Source organism: Gavialis gangeticus, unplaced genomic scaffold, assembly GCF_001723915.1.
Source record: "Gavialis gangeticus isolate Ggan-Ray unplaced genomic scaffold, GavGan_comp1, whole genome shotgun sequence".
NCBI lineage: Eukaryota > Metazoa > Chordata > Crocodylia > Gavialidae > Gavialis > Gavialis gangeticus.
Window position 1 is genome coordinate 34,057,784 of NW_017728997.1, and position 18,815 is coordinate 34,076,598.

The 18,815-nt window shown below is 43.7% G+C and overlaps 1 protein-coding gene across 3 annotated transcripts in view; it reads left to right on the forward strand.

Annotated features, from left to right (window-relative positions):
* Window positions 1-8,789, forward strand: part of PTPDC1 (protein tyrosine phosphatase domain containing 1) — a 54,230-nt gene extending 45,441 nt beyond the window's left edge. For all 3 annotated transcript variants that reach the window (XM_019505056.1, XM_019505055.1, XM_019505054.1), the window contains 3 exons: window positions 301-486; window positions 1,944-2,054; window positions 8,224-8,789. In XM_019505056.1, coding sequence (XP_019360601.1) covers window positions 301-486; window positions 1,944-2,054; window positions 8,224-8,340 — 414 coding nt within the window. In that variant the 3' untranslated portion in view covers window positions 8,341-8,789. The remainder of the gene's footprint in view (window positions 1-300; window positions 487-1,943; window positions 2,055-8,223) is intronic.
* The last annotated feature ends 10,026 nt before the right edge of the window (window positions 8,790-18,815 follow it).

Below are 18,815 nucleotides of genomic sequence, written 5' to 3' on the forward strand. Positions count from 1 at the left end.
AGTATAAAGGAATTTTTTAGGAAATTAGTGCTTATCCTCAAAACCAAATCATATTAGCTTTGAAGTAGGAATCAAAAGCTGCTTTATATATTCTAGTAGATAATTAGAAAAGAGCAGACCTGTGCTATTCATGTGGTCGTAGTCTAAAGAGCTGATTAATGTTGACAATTCAGGAAAGTGTGGAAATAGATTTGTATTGCTGGTAAACTCTCCTCTAAGTGCTTAAGAAGCCAAATGCTGCTAGAAGCAAAGCATATGTTAGCAAACTTAAATAGATAGTGCATTTTCATTTTTTGTTAGAAAGAACTGAATTCTCGAGATGGAGCTTGGGATAAAATATGTGCTGAGAGAGATCCTTTTATTCTTTGCACATTGATGTGGTCCTGGATAGAGCAACTGAAGGAACCTCTTATATCCCAAGAGGATGTGGATATGTTGGCAAAAAAGTGCATAGAATCACAGGCAACACTTAACTTACTAGAAAAGGTAAATACTGTATATGTCAGTTCACTATCTTATTGCAAAACATATTTTACTAACTTGTATTAAGCTTTGCATTGGTGACCCTTAGACAAGAATTTTACACTTTTAAAGGTAACTCCCTATAAAAAAAATTGCATTTGTAAATATATTTTAAAAAGCAAAGCTGTATCTTGTAATCCACAACAAGGGTGGTAATCAATGTGTTAATGCTAGGGTAGTAGTTACTATAGAAAAAGGTGAAGTGGATAAAATGTTAGAAACCTGTTCTGAAGAAACTGATGTCCATGTGTGCCAGCTAAGGGTATTGTAGGTTAAAAATTCAGAAAGGCAAAAGGCAGGATCCTCTTTCCCTTCAACTGTGCCTTTGGTTTACATACACATTCTGACAGCATTGCTTAATATTTACCATATATAGTTCTTTACATCTTTAAAATGCTGTGTAAACATCTAATAGGAGCCCTGAGAGGGTTGGTGCCATGGATGGAAGGGGGAACTGGCACATCCAGTTAATAATGCTTCAGTAGCATTATTGCATCACATACATCAGAGCAGTCCATGTTTTCAAATCCAGATGAGGAGTTAGGTCCTTGTGCTCTGAAGGTTTTTCATTTAAGTATTCTTTAAAGAGATATGTATATCTTAGTTATTCTCCCTTTTCACAACCTATATTTCCTTATACAATTTGCAGTCTAGTTTGTTTTAATGTATTACTGAGAACTTAGGAAGGTAATTCTTGGATAGTAGGCAGTTCTTGCCTTCTCTGCAGTTATCTTTTTCATGATAGTAGGGCTTTCCCAATTCAGTATTTTGAAATACCAACTTCTTCCTGAACTCAGATCATCAAGACTCCGTCACTGTATTTTGCTGAATAGAAGATAAAATAGCTACTTGGCCTTTAGAAGGAAACTAATTGGACTACTGTTAAAATAAATTTTACTCATCTCTGGGCGTGTCTACATGTGCATTAATGTGGCGTTGCTACTGCATATTAAGTTTAGTACCTCTAATGTGAGGTACTACATAAATGCACAGTAGCCAGTGCTAATGAACAGTAGCAACAGTGCACAGTCCTTTTGTGATGCTTAATGCCTGGTAGACTAATTCTGTTGTGCATTAGTGCATTAACATGTTTTTTGCCATGACACACTAATGTGCCGTAGAATTAGTCTACTGTGATTTAAGCGTCTTGTGTAGACGTGCCCTCTGAATTCTAAGAGTGATATCCAGAAGCATCCTTGATATCATGGTTTTGTTGAAACTGAGGAAAATTCCTCCTCCCCTTTCTTGACTAAAGAATCATATAAGAACCCTGCAAGTGGAATATTGTAGCAATATGTTTCTCTGACTCTTACCCTCAGCAGTTTTAATGCAAGGGTGGCCTATCTGTTCTTAGAGTACTTATAAAATGTTCCCTTTGAAAATGTTTCCTTTACTAATTTGCTGTTTCTTTTACCCTCTAGGAACAATATCAAACTATTCTTTGTATTTTACATTGTGTAGTGAATTTGCAAATGATACCAGCTGATGTGGAGGAAGCTTTACTTGCTCGGGCCATTAAAGCTTTCACAAAGGCAAGTAGTAATTTTGTCCATGACTTGTGCTTATTTGTTAGATTGTGAAGAATGAAGCAATAGTCTTAAATAACTACTAAAATTTTCAGCTAACAATAACTGTGCTTACATTTATATATTTTAGAGTTTAAGTTTTCTCATAGCAGTTAAGGCCCAGGAAAAGTACTGAGCCCAGATGATGGACTTTTTGTAGAATAAAAATGGTATTTTTGGGCAGTTTATCTTAATTCTGTGGTCTCTTCATTTCTGTGTCACTGGGTCTTTTCCTGCAGGTGAATGCACAGCCAAATTATTTCAAACTGGCCATAAAGCACACATTCTAATGAATATTATCTTCACCATTAAGAACTGCTTACCCCTGGTTTTAAGTAATCGTTCAAATCAAGCACAATTCATTATTGGGCTTTCTCGAGAAATTCCTCTAAGACTTACTGTTCTTAAACATGCTGAAGCCTTTCTTTTATCCTGTTTGTTCAGATTACTGTTGCCCAGGGTATGATAGAACAGAGCTTGTCAGCCATGCTTTACACTGATAACCGCCCAAGAAATCTAAGACACATTACATCAAGTCCCCAAGCTAGCACTTTTCAAATGTGACTGACACAGTGAGTCTTCACAGACTTTGGAGTCTGTTGTTACTTCGGTGCCATGCTATTTGTTTTTGATGACTGAAGCTGCTGCTTCTGTGCCATTAGCACTAATATCATCTGAGAGAGATTCCTTGGTGTACTGCCTACCAAGAAGTTCCCATTTATTGACACATCCACATCAATACCACTGAGCTGGAATCTGTTTGCTTCTGTAACTATTTCTCTTGGCATACGTTCTGTTACAACTTCTCTCTTGTCTTCTTACTTGGATATTTCTTCAAAATCTACAGGATGCAGTTCCTTCCAGCACAAGGACCAAAAAGTAATGACTATAAAAAATTTCCCTGAAAATATGTTCAGTAGTAATATGTTTCTCATAGAGAAGTCTAGAGATCCACTCTGTCCTTGGAAGAATGTATCTTGTCTGCATCTTTACGGTGTAATGACTAGGGCTGTGCAAAACTTTGCACACAGGGGACCCCCCACCCCCCAGCTTGGCGACTGGTGCCTCCTGGGTCTGAGGGGGCACCTGGGGTCTCCCCACGGCCGCTTGCTGAGCGGGGCAAGGAGACCCAGAATTGGACTGGAAGTACATCTGGTCCACTTCCGGGTTTGCTGCCAAGCACGTGGGGTGTGCGGGTGGCCCAGCGCTCCTGTGGGACACTCCATCTGCCCCACCATCTCAGTGTTCATGAGCCATGCCTGGAACCTCAAAGCATGTAGAGAAGACATTTAAAGCTGTGTCTGTGGTTGAATTGCTGATTCTCCAAATTGGCATCGAATCCTCAGATTCAGATTTGGCTGAATCGAATTGGCAGTGATCAAAATCAGCTAATCAAATCACTATCTCCTGAAGCGGTCTGAATCCGAATCGAACACGGCCTGCTTCACACACCCTTAGTAATGACAGTAGAAGTCTTTCTTTTAGATGTTCTTCTTGGTGGTCTTGATTGGTTCCTAAAAGAGACTTACAAGCCCTTCTCATCACAGATCCCATGCTTCTCACAGATATCCAATGGCTTGGTTCCTACCAGTGTCATGATAGGTGTTTTTCTGGGATGTAGTCTTGGCTTTACTGGTCAAGGTGCAATGCTCAATATTTCCTTACTCTTTATCTAGCCAGATCTATTCCTCCTAAAGAACCATCTAAGACAGCTAACCCATCCAACCAGGAACTGGAACGTAAATTTTGTATAAAGGAAGATCTTTTAGAACAGGGGCGGGCAATTATTTTGGGCAGAGGGCTGCTTACCCAGTTTTGGCAGGCCTGTTGAGGGCCACATGGGTAGTCCCACCCCTTGACAGGTGCCCCGCCTCCTGGTTACCATCTTGGGACCAATGTCCCAGGGCCAGCACCAATGGGGCCCCAAAGCGGGGCACAGGTTGGCAGGGTTCTGTGGAGCTGGGCTGGGCTGCACCAGAGGGGGGTGAGGGGGGAGCTGGCCCAGCCCCATAAATCTGGTCATCATTTTGACCCTCTGTGTGTGAACAAAGCTTCCTAAGGAGCATCAAGAAACCTCAGCCAGATTGCCCATGTCTAGCTACAACAGCATCCAGTGTTTCAGAAAATGACAACCTCCTGTTTCCTGCCTCTCTAAGGCCAAATAAAACAATAATTGCGAAGGAAATAGTACTTCTTTCTACAGGTGACCAGCAGAGGCCCTGAAGTATGGGTTTATACAACATCTCTTGCATACATACCACATTTCCTTTTAACCTGATCATAGGGAATCCACATTTTGCAGGCACTGTTTACTGTTTCCAGAACACCCCTGTCCCATCATGCCCTCCCATCCATAAATGTATCAAGTTGTAGCTTAAAGCAGTTAGTTTGTTCACTTCATGATTAGTAGTCATTACTAGGAAAGAGTCCTACCCCATCTGTTTTTCCCCAGCTTCAAAAGTGCATATTTACCAAATGCTTTTCGGTGGTGGTATTTCAGCTGAGATAAGGTCTTCAATACTTAAAGGTATTTTGATATATTTATTTATTTACTTTTTAGGCAATACCCATTCTGCTCTAAGATTCTCATGATAGTCAGGCTGGTATGTTCGTTTAGATAATTTCCAGATTTAGGGTCTATGATTTCAGATGGAATTTCTATTACACATGAATATATTAGAATGCAGAGCTATTTGCCTAGCCTGCAATCTATCAACACCTAGTAGACAGTATGAGGACAGAGCACAATATAAACATGAGATGGAGCAAGATGTTTACCTTTGCATCAGGAAGCAATTCCTCTGGGGAATGGCTCATACTTTGACTCATCTTAATTGCCCTTCATCTGGCAGGTATCTAGAACAAGTTGGTGAAATATCTCAGTAGGATATCATAGTCCACCACAGATGGGAGTTAAAAAATGATTCTGGTTCAGGTGTTTCTGAACTGGAGTTATTTTCTACAAGACAAAACAAGAAGTATTCCATATTGTGCTCCCAAGAAGTAGTAAGTCCAGGCTGGTAGGAAAAGGATGTGGTGCATGCTCTCTTCCTGTTCTGTTAATCCCCAGAGTCCTTAGAAAAACGTATCAAGACAAAGCTCAGATAATGGTAGCTCCAGCCTGGGCCAGTTTTGATTTTCTGGACTGATGCATCTATCTGGTGGTCAACCTTTTCTGCTGCTCTTCAACATTCCAGGCACCATCCACAGAATCATAATCCAGTACTTCATCTGACATCCCTACAGCTGATGGTATATAGATTGGCTGATTATATTTTTTTCTGATTTTAAAAAAAGAAAATATTAAAAAACAACAGGTTTTGATATAGCACAAAAGCCTCTACAAGGTTCACATGTAAAGAAAGGCTCTTGTATTAGTTTCACAAGTTCTTCAGCGACACATTCATCCTTTGGAATCATAGGTAATCAATTAAAGACTATTTGTTGTTTTAAATAGTCAGTGCTCTTCATCAATGCTGTTGGTCATTTGTTCACTATCTTTGTATCATCCACAAGTGAAGATCATTCAGCTTTTTTCCCCCACCGTATTTTATCAAGATTCCTGAAGGGACTGATTCATGGTTCTAGTTGAGGGATCTTGTCCTACTTGAAACTTAAATGTAGTGCTTCTGTCCTTGATGAGAAGTACTTTTTGAACCTGTGTGATCATTTTCTCTCCATAAAAGCTACACTCCCACTGGCTATCATTTCAGATTGCTGAGGAATTAAAATACAAGTTTGATGGCAAGTGCCTTTAAACATTATTCATTTAGGATGGAATTACTGAAACTGAGCCAAATATTTTTACTGATCATTGTTTGGTATTGTCGTATCAAATCTGTTTCTCATAGTTTCATAGTTTCTAGGGTCGGAAGGGACCTGAGCAGATCATCTAGTCCGACCCCCTGCCATGGCAGGAAGAGCACTGGGGTCAAATGACCCCAGTAAGGTGGTCATCCAACCTCCTCTTAAAAACCCCCAGGGTGGGAGCCTGCACCACCTCACTTGGAAGCTGGTTCCAGACCCTAGCCGCCCTGACGGTGAAGTAGTGCCTCCTGATGTCCAACTTAAACCTTCCCTCCACCAGCTTGTGACCATTGTTCCTGGTCACTCCTTGCGGCGCTCAGAGTGTTTCTGATCTATTTATTATTGCTTTTTCCATTTTGAAGTGAAGGAATGCTGAATACACATGACACCAAAGCTGCTGGAACATACTAATTTTGTGCTTACTAATTAGCATGCTCCAGCAGACTTGATTAATCAAGTTTGCTCTGACGTATGCTAATTAGCAAGTGTTAGAGCAGGCATCTGGTACGTGTATAGATGCCCCTAAAGATCAGCCTTTTCCCTAGAATGATTTACAAAGGTTTTGGACTCTGACAAGTAGAGGTGCAGATACAATATGGACTGATTTGTATATCAGCACTAATAAAAGGAAAATTGACATTATCAGCATTCAGCGGTTTTTGGCTGATGTGGCTGATTAAATGTTGCATGCACATGTGCAGCTGCAGCATGTATGTGGCCAGGAGTGCAGCCTGGCAGCCTGGAGACCATTGTCTGGGTGGCAAGTCTGTTATGACAGAGGTGTTGGGGAGGGAGGGAAGGTAGTGGGGAGGCAAAGAGGACTCTGCAGTGAGGGAGGCAGTGGGGCTGGGGCAGGCACTGCACAGCAGGGTGGGGCAGGGCACAGCTGCCACTGTGTATACCCCTGGGGGAGGTGGGAAGGGGCATGTGCCCCCTAGGATCTGTGCATGGGGTGAGGGAGGGCTGCCACTGCATGCTCAGGGGGCTGTGCTGGCCTCTTCCTAGCAGCTGCGCTCAGGTGGGGTGGGGTGAGTGGCAGCAGTGGCAGAGCTGGGAGGGGGGGCTATGGTGAATTTTGGGGTGGCTGTAGCCCCTCCGTAGCCTCCCCATCCTGCTCCCATCCAGTTCAAGTGCAGCTGCTGGAAAGAGGCCAGCTCACCCCTGGCCCCAAGCAGGCAGCAAACAGCTCACCTTTGTCCTGTGTACAGATCTGGGGGGTACATACCCACCTTGCCTACCCCAGGGGTGTACACAGTGGCAGGAGCCACCCCCCCCACCAATGCTCCCCAGATGAGCTGCCAGCTGTGTCCCGTGTCCTGCCCCTCTGCTGCTGGGTAGTGCCCTCCCCAGCCCCACTCCCTCCCTCACCACGGGGGCCTCAATCTGCCCCCCATCCCATGCCCTCTTCCCCCACCCCCAGACTTACCAGCTGGATGCTGTTTTCCAAGCTGCCAGGCTGCATATTGGCAATCAAATTGCTATGGCCGATATGGCTGGTCAATAATTGGCCATTGGTATCGGCCCAAAATCTTTATCGGCGCACCCCTATTAATAAAATATCCGATGCACCAAATAAACAATCTATCTTTAAGAATTAGGGCCGACATTACTAGAGGTTGGGCTATACTTGTAGCCAGCTGCAGAAGAATTTCATTTGAGGCTTGAAGGCTGGCTACTCAGTAAATGCATGAACAGTATTTCAGTCACTGCTCCACTATTTTAGATCAGATACCCAATTTGTCAGGACTGGCCCACTGTCAGAATTTATATTAGGATGCATATTACTCATCTCTTTGATTCCTATTGAAGTGCTTCTCAAATAATCTGCAGTGGAATCTACAGGGGAAAAGTTTAGGTACCTTTTCCATCACAGTTCCTGGTACTGTGGCCTAGCAGAGGGAATTTTGTAGAGTGATGATAAAGTGAGGCCGCAGTCACATACAGAAAGAGGTTGTGTGGGAGTCTTTATTTGAGGCAAGTTAACTCTAAGTATGGTGGGTTCCAGTGTTGCTGAGTTCAGAGCTGCTGTCCTCCAATACAGGAATTCAGATAATATGAAAGGAAGATCATTATATGTAGTTCATGGTCTCTCTTTGATCAGTAACCGACCATGATTATTCTGTAGTCTGACTATCTCCTTCCTACTTTTAGGCGTAAATAAGCTAGTCAGTATAAAAATATATATATTCTTTGTTAAAAAAGTTGCTGAAACCTATGCTGAGTTAAGAAAAAACAAACATTTTCTAGTTCAAAATAAGTATGTTTTGCTTTTTAAAATAGCCACGACATTCATTTAAAGAAATGAGTTTTAATTTCTCCCCTTTGCCAGATGAGTTTGGATTCTGAAAATGGACCATATGTTTACAACACCCTGAGGAAACTATTTAAACAAACACTGGAAGAAAAAAGAAGGGGGCTTAAAGAAGGAATGGAAATCCCATTGTAATGTTTACAGAGTTATGCTGAGGGATTTGATTTCACTTACCAGCTACTGTATTTTGTGCTAATTGGCATGTATTCCCTAACCTTAATTAGCTATCAAAGATGTGTTTTTGTTTCAAAAGGGATCTGTAGTGAGACTAATTCTAGTTACACATATTGAAACTGATATTTTTTTAATGAGTTGCTGCTGTCTGAATGTACTCTTTGGTTTCAAGCTATATTCTTTTGTATTGTGAACTCTTTGTTTTAAACCTGTATTTATTGATTTAGAAATCCATTATTGGTAAGCTATATTTTTCATGTTAACTGATTGCCATAAATCCAGTGCCATGTTACATTTTAAGTGGTTTAATGTATTGAATTAATATTTGTGTTAACAATACAAATGTTTACATTAGTGCGATTCCATTTTACTTTATGTTGAATAAATATTGATGGTGCTCATAAACTGCACTTATTTGAGCTTTTTCCTTTGGAAATCTTAATGTAAGTTTAGTTATAATATGCTAATTTAAAAAATATATATATTGTTTTTAGTTGATCACCAGGAATGTTAATATAATTCTCTCCTGTCTTACAACACCTTTAATAGATTTTTAACTTTTCAGAATATGTTGCTTATTTACCAAGTTTAATATATTTTTAGTAGAAAGGTTTCTGAAATATTTTTTTCTTAGAAAAAGGTATCATCTTAAAGTGCTTAGAAACGGAGTCAATGCTTTTCTTGTTACAGATGTTTCATCTATTTTTTAAAAAATTTGATATTTAATCAAAAAAGATTAAATTTAAAACTCAGACCCATAAAATTAAATCCGTGTAAATATCAGCATCTGCAATACACTTTGCATACAAAAATCCAGGATGTAGTACCTTTATATCTTTGAGGGGGCCTTTTCTATTCATTTTATGGAGGCAAAGAGATCAGAGATGTCATCACAACTTAATTTTATGCTTAAAGAATCCTTGTGGATTAGGATTCAGTTTGTACAGTTACAGCTCATCTGGCTACATGTATTTAGTCATGGAAAAAAAACTTTCCTTTTAAAAATGGACTGACTCTTCTGAGTTTAAAAACAGAACAATTTGACACACAGATAATTTATAAAAAGTTTTAACTGTAAGATGACTCTACAGCCAATTCAAAGTCCTTTTTGTAGAAGCATCTTAAAATGAACGTGTATGGAAGGAAAATATATGAACTGTATTGTAAAAAGTGCAATTGTTAAAAAATAAAATAAAATCCAGAGGGAAGAGCTTGCGGTTTGCAGGACAGCTCCTGCTCTAACATGGTACTAACTCTCATTTTAACCAGAGCCAGCCTTTGGGAAAATGGTGCCCTGAGCAAACTTGTGTTTTGGTACCTGCTGACCCCCCAGCTTCACCCCAAGTCAGTGAAGTTGCTGCAGGCAGAGGCAGACAGGGAGGGATATAGGGCACTGTCTGCAGGGAGGCAGACACTGCTGCCCACATTGCTTGGCCCAACTTTTTCTGAGCAGTGGCTGGAGGTGGGGGGGGTGTGGTGAGGGTGGCAGCAGGGAGGTGTCTTTGGGTAGTTGAGGAGCAGTTTCTTGTCACTTTGCTTGCAAGGTTGCACTAAACAGAAGCTATACTGGGACCCTGTGGGCAAACCTAACTCTGCGGAGGCTGCAAAACTGCAAACGGTGGTGAATTAATGGCTGACAGAGTAAGGAGTTAGGATTTGTCAAACTGTCACAGGATTCAGTGGTCTCATGGGGCGTGTCCACACATACAAGCATGTACGTTTGCAGCAGCTCAAATAAAAGTGGTGCAAATTTGAGCTGGGGCTTTTTGCCTCAATGCACGTGCTGGGATATGCACTTTGGTGTGGGGCAAACTGTGCCAGTTGGGGCAAAATAACCCCATCTGGCTCTTCCGAGATCTGCAGCCAGGGGGAGCTGGAGCCCAGGGCCAGTACCTGTGCTGTCCCCAGCAGTAGTAAAAGCTGCCCTGTCCTGGCCCTGTCAATACAAAAAGCTGCCCTGGCAAGTAGCTCAGGGCTACTTGCTCTCAGGAGCTTCTGAGGTACAGCCAGTTGGTACCTGGGGACACAACCCCTTGTGCCAGCTGAACTGCTGAAGCAGCCTTGAGAGTTCCCTGCACCCTCTACCCACTGCAGCAGTCTGGCAATGGGGGCTGCTGCCTGGCTATCACCTGCTGTGCACCTGCCAGACCTGGATGGGGACTGCACAGCCAGTAGAGGCATCTGCCCAGTGGGCTGTGGCTGCAGAGTTGGGCTTTGTGCACCACTACTGCCATGGGTGCCTTCTGCCTGGCTATTGACCAGAAGATGTTCTCAGTGTGGTGGCCTGCTTTGAACTGTCACAGCATGTCCTCCTGGCCCCAATTGGCTAGGAGGTCAGCCACCTCCAGGTGGGTCCAAGGTGCCAGCTCTGAGCAGGCAGGGTCTTGCCACTGGCCTCCCTAACAGGAATTCTGATGTTCCTTATTCGAAAACTGAAAAATCCCTGATAAAAAAAATCCCAAAGTCACTCTGTAAAATACCCCGAAATCCATTATCCTCCACAATTAAAACAAAAAACCACTATATATAGAGAGAGCGCGTGAGACAGTGATCAGTTGGGCAATATTTATTGATATATCTACAGTGTTAAAGCAATTTGGAAGCCTACCAGTGTCTCTATCATCATAAGAAACTGAATTCTAAATACCTATATGTTTTGCTGTTTGCCTTTGGTTTTCTTACCATGGAGCAGTTAGAGCTTCCCTGACCCCTTCACTAACCAGGATGTGGGGACAGCTGCCCCTGCAGCCACAGCTCCTGCCACCAGGTTTCATCTGGGCTCTATGGTTGGCAGTAGCTACCCAGAGCCTGGGCCAGTTGCAGCCAGGAGGCTGCAAACATCTGCTCTGGGCTCCAGCGTTAGCTCCATACCAGTGGGTGCACGTGTTTCTCGGAGCGGATAGCAGGAGCGCTGTGCTGCCTCAGGCCCTATCCCCACTGTCCACCCTGAGGTGTGCATACACCTGCTGGGATAGAGCTGATGCCACAGCCTGGAGCAGATGTTTGCAGCCTCCTGGCTGCAACTGGCCCTGACTCTGGGTAGCTGCTGCCAACCATGGAGCCCCGTCTGCTTGCAGCAGGGCTTGCAGCCACCCAGCCGCCTGCTGGGAGCAGCCCAGGCTTCGTGGCTGGCAGCAGCTGAGCCGGCCTGACTTCCACCTGCTCCGAGCCCTTTGTCTGCCTCTGTCTGGTTCTGCGTGTCTGTGCACACACGTGTCTGGTTGTGGATGTTTGTGTGCATGTGTCTGTTCTGGTTCTCAGTGTTTGTGCACGTGGTTCTCTGTGTGTGCGTGTCTGGTTCTTTCTCTGCTCTCCTTTTTCTTTCTCTTTCTCCTCTTTCTCTTGTCTCTTTTTTTCTCTCATTGCAACATGCTCAATAAAATAGGAATACAGAACAAAGGCAGCATTTATGGTTATTAAATATACTAATTGCAGAGAGTCCTGCCACATACACCCCTGCCCTCATTTTGTTTTTCTGGCATGCCAGCACTCTGGCACCTTTCAAGGTAGATGTGGTTTTTTCGGCACTCTGGCCAAAAAACGTTGCCTACCCCTGCTCTATACCTACACAGATCAGTTTGCTAATCTAATTTATCTCTACTATGTCTGCTAGGAGTTTATTCAGTCACTCCTTTGCAATGGTAGGGAGCTAGGAGAGTCTTACCACACACTCACATCCCTCTCCTCAGGACTCAAGGCGGATGCCTGCCAGCTGGGAAATGATTCACTGCACTCCCCACTGCTCAGGGAGGGAAATAAGAATATACTGACATTCTCCAGCTAGGATGTATGCAATTGGCAGGAATGAGGCTTTCAGAGATCCAACCAAACCCAGTAGTTCTTGGTAGGACATCTGGGACTTGCATAATAAAGGACATCCTTGCAAGTTGTGGAAAGCTAGAAGAGATAGATATGAGTGGCTGCTGAGGCTGATGACCATGCAAGCTCTCCTGTCTGAACGTTACACATTTGGGAAGCTGTTAGGATTTACTGGGTTGGGGGAGGATATATGGAGTGTGGAACAGCAGCTTCTTTAGGAATATGAATGTTAGGGGATTTTTATAGTGAAGTGTTTAGGACAAGAAGAAACACATTTAGATTCATATCTCCCACAAGGTTTATTTTATGGATGGATTTTTGTTATGGGGGATGTAGTGCAGCTGGTACTGATTTCTTTTGGATGCAATATAAACTTCAAGCAGAACTTCAAGAAGCAGCTTGTAAATGCTCACTTTGGAACTGGGTTGGGGTATCCGAGGTTTGCACATGGGAAAAGTAGCAACATATCAGGCAAGGTATGGGCAGGCTGACTAGGGAAGAAGGCAGTACAAATCCTCACATGCAAGGCACCTTTCTCTATGCTCCACATGTCTTTTGTTAACAGAGTACTGCTCTAGGGAACAGAACTGAACTTTACATTAGTCTTTTGTTTCTTTCCTAGCCACAAAACAGGGCAAGAATACAAGCTGAGCCTGTGCCATGTCATAAAACTGAAACCTGTTTATTCCCCACTCTCAACCTGTCAAGGTGTCACTTGTGCATATTTTCCTCTTTGAAGATGACTAAAAGTCTTTAATTCTCATATGATTTTGAGATCTAATTAGCCTGTTTGTGAAGCACTTTGAAGATAAAGAGTACTTTGAGGCTTAAAACTACTAAAACTTACCATATGTTCTCATATAAAACATACCTTTCCCCCAAAACTAGCCAGGGGAAGTTGGGATGCATATTATATGCGAGAAATACAAACCCTCACAGACTTGGAAATTTGGCAGCAAGGGTGCAATGGCAGTATTAATGCCACAGTAATCAATGGTACCCTCACTTTCCTGCAGTCAAGTTTCTGGACCCTGACCAGATGACATGGCTTGATGCACACTTCAGACCCGGCACATTGGATCAGTCAGTCTGCAGCTGGACCCAGTGCACAGTCCAGGGGCTGGCATACAGGGGTGGCAGCAGGCTCAGGAGCAGACTTGGCTCTCTAGCTTCTGCAAGACAGTCACTGATCCATGCTACAAAGGTAAGATTTTTTTCTTCATTCTGCTTTCCAAAAAAACAATGCATATTACATTGAGGCATGCTATATTCAAGAAAACATGACTTATGCCAACTCTTAATGGCCTTGTGATGCTTCCCCGGGCCTTTTTGGTTCCAGCAGATAGCAGAAGCACAACTAGGGAGAATAAAGTGCAGATAGATGTGCTGATGCTCCAACTTTTGTAATGACAGAGCAAGAAAGAGCAGTTTCCAACATTCCCGCATCCTTATAAAAATTCAGCATAATAAACTGGGAGTCTGCATGACAAGAGATGGACTCTCCAGCAGTGGGAAGGAATAGAAATGAACCAGAGGCAGGTTAAAAGAGTTAACATTTTACATCCCAATTATGTGCTTAGTGCTACACAAGATATGCTCCCTACCCCAAGAAGCCCACCTGTAACAGGCATGGATGTTTTTCCATAGATAGTCCTGTAGTTGATTTTTATGGGATTTCAAATAAGACATTCTTTAGTGTTGGACATGCAACCCTGCAGTACAAATCTTATAGGAGTGGTCACCATGGGGGCCTCGATCTACACCTGTCCCCTGTACCCCTCCCCCCCACCACACACACACCAGACTTATCAGACTGACGCTGGTCTCCATGCTGCCCGGTTGCATATTGGAATTGGATTGGTATTGGTCAATATGGCTCCTTAAAAATTGGCCAGCAGTATTGGCCCCCAAAAAATCTCTTATCGGTGCACCCTTGTCTTTCATTAAAACACAGGGATTAGTAAAATAGTTTTCAAAGCATCACGCGAGTTCCCAAGGTCTTGGAGGTAAGGGAGTTGTCTGGGTTGTGGATGCTTAAGTTACCATAGAAGATGAAAGCAGGTGGCCAGGAAATGGCTGAGAATGTTCTGTACTTTGACCTATGATTCAGGAAACAGCTGTTCTAACACTTATACAGCTAGCAGAGAGAAATCTGTCAGTGGTTCATCACAAGAAGAGAGAGAATCATTCAATACCATAGGTTTCCCTTTGCAGCCTGGCACTGTTGCTTAACATTTACTTTGACATTTAAAATACAAGCCAAGTGCTAGGTATTATACCTCAGCATTCTGGGCCTATTTGGCAAATTTGTATGTGTCATTTAGAACACAATACTGTCTCCCAAAAACGCTACAGTATAAAATTTAGAGCAGATAAGTGCCACCTTGTTTGTTGTTAGTTCTTAACAGGGTAATCCATAACAATGGGGAAGAGATGGTGACATCTGCAGTAGGTCACAGAATAGGAGGACAATGCTCAGTAGGGCATGGATGCCAATGGACTGCTACTCACTTCAGCCTGGTAACTGAAAAACCAATTGGGGAACTTCACAGACCATTTGTGAACTGACACATTTATTTCACTTCTCTCCTGTTCCTCCAAGTTTGCCATCCAGCTGGAGCGCACAGAACCAGTACAAAGAGAGTTCCCTGGTTCTCTGCCCCCATCCCCTGGAGTTGTGCCACAAACAGACAGCCCTGTGATCTTTCACAGCAGAACCATTAGCTCGGAAGGCACAAACTAAGTGGTTAATATTACCATTTCAGCTAGCACTGACCCCATGACCAAGCTGTGTACTCCTTGCAATATCATTTTGGCCAGTTATGCTTTGAGCACCGGAAAAAAACAGTCCCTAGGGGCATCCGAGCTGGCTGGCTGTGCACTTGCCCGCTGGGGACAATCATCCCAGGGTCAGACTCTTACATGTGCAACTCCAGACTCTACCTTGGTGCCTCAGAGGCAATTTGTCCTTGTTTGAGCAATACATCAGCACGAAGTTCAGATTTAATTCTGGCAAAGAGGGAATCGTAAGTACAAGAGAAGCCTTTCCAGGTCATGGGACCCTTTGTCTCCCAAGGCTCTAATACAGGTGTCTTCTTTCACCAAGAAGTCATGGCAACTTCCCTGAAGCTTATCTTTCACCTCATTCACTGCATTATTAGATGTGGGAAGAGAGAGTTTCTGCATTTGCAGCCATTTCTCTGCAACTGGAAATGCTACCCTATATCTTTTGAGAGAAGAAGCCTCCAACTGATGCCTCGATAGAGAGACTAAACCTCTGCCCAGTGTCCACAGAGGGAAAATAAAGCTTAAAACTCAGCTTGGTTTTTCTTACTGTATTGCCAGGGATGATATAGTTCATAAGTTCCCTCTACTGGTGCCACAATAGGTCTCTGCTGCTGTACAGGTTACCACAGTTTCCAAACATGAAGGCACCAGACTAATCCCTAAATTTTAAAATCTTCCCATGCTAAGCACTAGCTCTGGGCACTTTTACCTAACTTGTACTTCCAGCACTGACAAATTACCAACTCCAAAATGACTGCCAGTCTTTGTTCTCACTAGGTTTCTGCCCAGATTTGGAGATATAGGACACACATTTTGTTTCCTGCTTGACTTTCTTGTTGATGTTCTCTCCTGTGGTGTCCCCTTGCCATTCAGGAACTAGAAGAGCAGACACACCTGTCAGACTAAAAGCATGGGTACAGACAAGAGAAGAATTGAACTTGTGGGCCCCATAAAGTATCTAGTCAAAAAAAAAAAAGTTCTTTTACTTTCCAGAGTATGTTTGGAGCCAATATGTCCATTATTTTATGTTGCCTTAAAGGACTATACCCTCTCCATACCATCAACCCTCCCTTTCCAAAGCCCACTCAGGAACTGAAGGCTGCATGCCTTACAGAAGAGAATAAATTTTGAGGTTAAAACAAGTGATTTTTTTTTCTCTTAAAAGTTTCCATGAACTCAATAGAGATGGCAGGAGGGGGGAAAGGAGTGAGGTGAGAAGAATCTATTTATATGCTGGCTTGGTCTTTGATCGCAGATAAAATCCAAGGAGCAAAATGAGAGGGATCACCCACAGCTCTCCCCTTTGCCAGTGCTGGCATGGGCATGATCCACTTAATGCCCCTCCTCAATAGCCTCTTCTCAAGGCTGGAAGAGAAGAAAGGGAAACTTATTCAGCCAGGATTTTTGGTCCAGCTGTCATATTTCTTGCTGTTATGACTGCCTTTGCCAGACAGGGGATATCTTCCTTTTGATATCTGAAAAAAGAAAAAAAAACGCTGGGGAGAGAGACAGTGGAGTGAAGTATGATTTGCAGTGGGGATCTCTCAGAATGTTTAACAAGTAACTTCCAGGGTTGTTGGTTGTAGCTGTGTTGGTCTAAGGATGTAGGCAGACAAGGTTCTTTGGGTAGATGTGATATCTTTTATTAGACCAGCTAAATAGTTGGAAAAAGTTATTTGCAAACTTTTGGGCACAAGCACCCTCTCTGCAGAGGAGTCTCCCTATGCCTGGCAAAGGGTGTTTGTGCCTGAAACCTTGCAGATAACTTTTTCCAACTATTTAGCTGGTCTAATAAAAGATATCACCATCTACCCAAAGAACCTTGCCTGCCTATGACAAGCAACTTGACACTCCTTATCTCCAGCATATCATGTTTGTGAAAGAACTAATTTGCAGGGCCCTGAAGACTGCAGCCTTCCATCATGCATTTAGCCAGGTTGGGGATTAAGTACCTAGGTAGATTTCCCAGCTCTGTTCAGTATTTGTGCTGTACCTGAATACCATTTCCTAAAACTAGTAAATTTTCTTATTGGTTTAGAATAACATACTGAAGGGAGGGGGGGAAAAAAGAGAAGCAGAAGTACAGGATGAAAAGTCCAATTTCCTTCCCCAAATCAGGATGTGCCACAGAAGAGAACATCTCGACAGAGAGGGAGCACTCATTTTCTCCTTCAGATTATTCAGATGTAACAGACTTACCTTTCAGAGCTTGGGTTGAATCCCAGGCTTGAGATCCTGCTGTTTTGATTGGTGGAGCCCATCCACCAATCAGGAGGCAGCAAGAGAAATAACATCACACCCCTTTCCTGAGGGGAGAGGGAGAAGAGCTCCCTCGGACCTGATTGAAGACTGCAAACTGCCAGGTCTGGAAGACTTCAGGGCGGAGCCCCGAAGCGTATAAAAGTTGCTGCGTGCCCAGCAGAGGGGGATGTGTCAGGGACAGAGAAGAGGGAAGAGCGGGGCTTAGAAGAGCTGATGAGAGCTGCTCAGCAAGGTGAAGCAGTAGCTCAGGAAGAGCCCCTGAAGACTTCTACCAGCGGGGAGCATGGCACAGCTCCAGTAGTTAGGCTTTCGGTGCTCAGCACAGCGTGCAGCATCTAGACCCTGGGAGCTGCACGAGGTGGCTTGGGTCTGTAACCTCTGGTGTGTGGCCAGAGCCACGGTGCACAGGCCGGTGCATGGAGCAGGATCTTCAGAGGCCCTGGGGCGACTCAGGTCCTCAACCCCCAGAACAAGGCTGGGAGCTCGGTGCAGGAGGCGCTGCACGGAGGAAGAGAACCTGGAAGCTGCTTGAAGTGGCTTGGGTCCCCCTCCCTATTTCCCCACCCCCTGCCATGGGTGTATGGTCAAATTCCTGCACCAGACCCATGCTATACCTAAGTTATATAGATGATATCGTCATTATTTGGACTGAAAATCTGCAGGCTTTGATTGATTTCCATCACAAATTCAAAAAGGATGTGGAGGAGCTTGAGAGAGTCCAGAGAAGAGCCACAAGCATGATCAGAGATCAGGAAAACAGACCTTACGATGACAGGCTGAGAGCCACAGGGCTCTTTAGCCTGGAAAAGTGCAGGCTCAGGGGTGATCTGATGGCCACCTACAAGTTTATTGGGGTGACCACCAGGATCTGGGGGAACGTTTGTTCACGAGAGCGCCCCAAAGGATGATGAGGTCAAATGGTCATAAACTACTACAAGACCATTTCAGGCTGGACATAAGGAAGAATTTCGTTACTGTCCGAGCCCCCAAGGTCTGGAACAGCCTGCCATCGGAGGTGGTTCAAGCACCTACATTGAACACCTTCAAGAGCAAATCGGATGCTTATCTTGCTGGGATCCTATGACCCCAGCTGACTTTCTGCCCTTTGGGTGAGGGGCTGGACTCAGTAATATTCTGAGGTCCCTTCCAGTCCTAATGTCTATGAAATCTATGATGGAACATTCAGCATGGATTCATGAGGGGCAAGTCATGCCTGACCAACCTAATTGCCTTCTATGATGACTGGCTGTATGGATGCAGGGAGACCAGCAGATGTGGTAATACCTTGTTTTAGCAAGGCTTTTGATATGGTCTTCCACAGCATTCTCTCAGGCAAGCTAAGGAAGTATGGGCTGGATGAATGGACTGTAAGGTAAGACAGAAAAATGATGGGAGTATTGGGCTTAGAGAGTAGTAATCAATGGATTGATGTCTAGTTGGCATCCAGCATCAAGTGGAGTACCCCAGGGGTTGATACTGGGGCTGGTTTTGTTCAAGGTCTTCCACGGTGTTGATGAAGATGGCATAGAGTGTACCTGTAACAAATTTACAGAGGACACCAAGCTGCA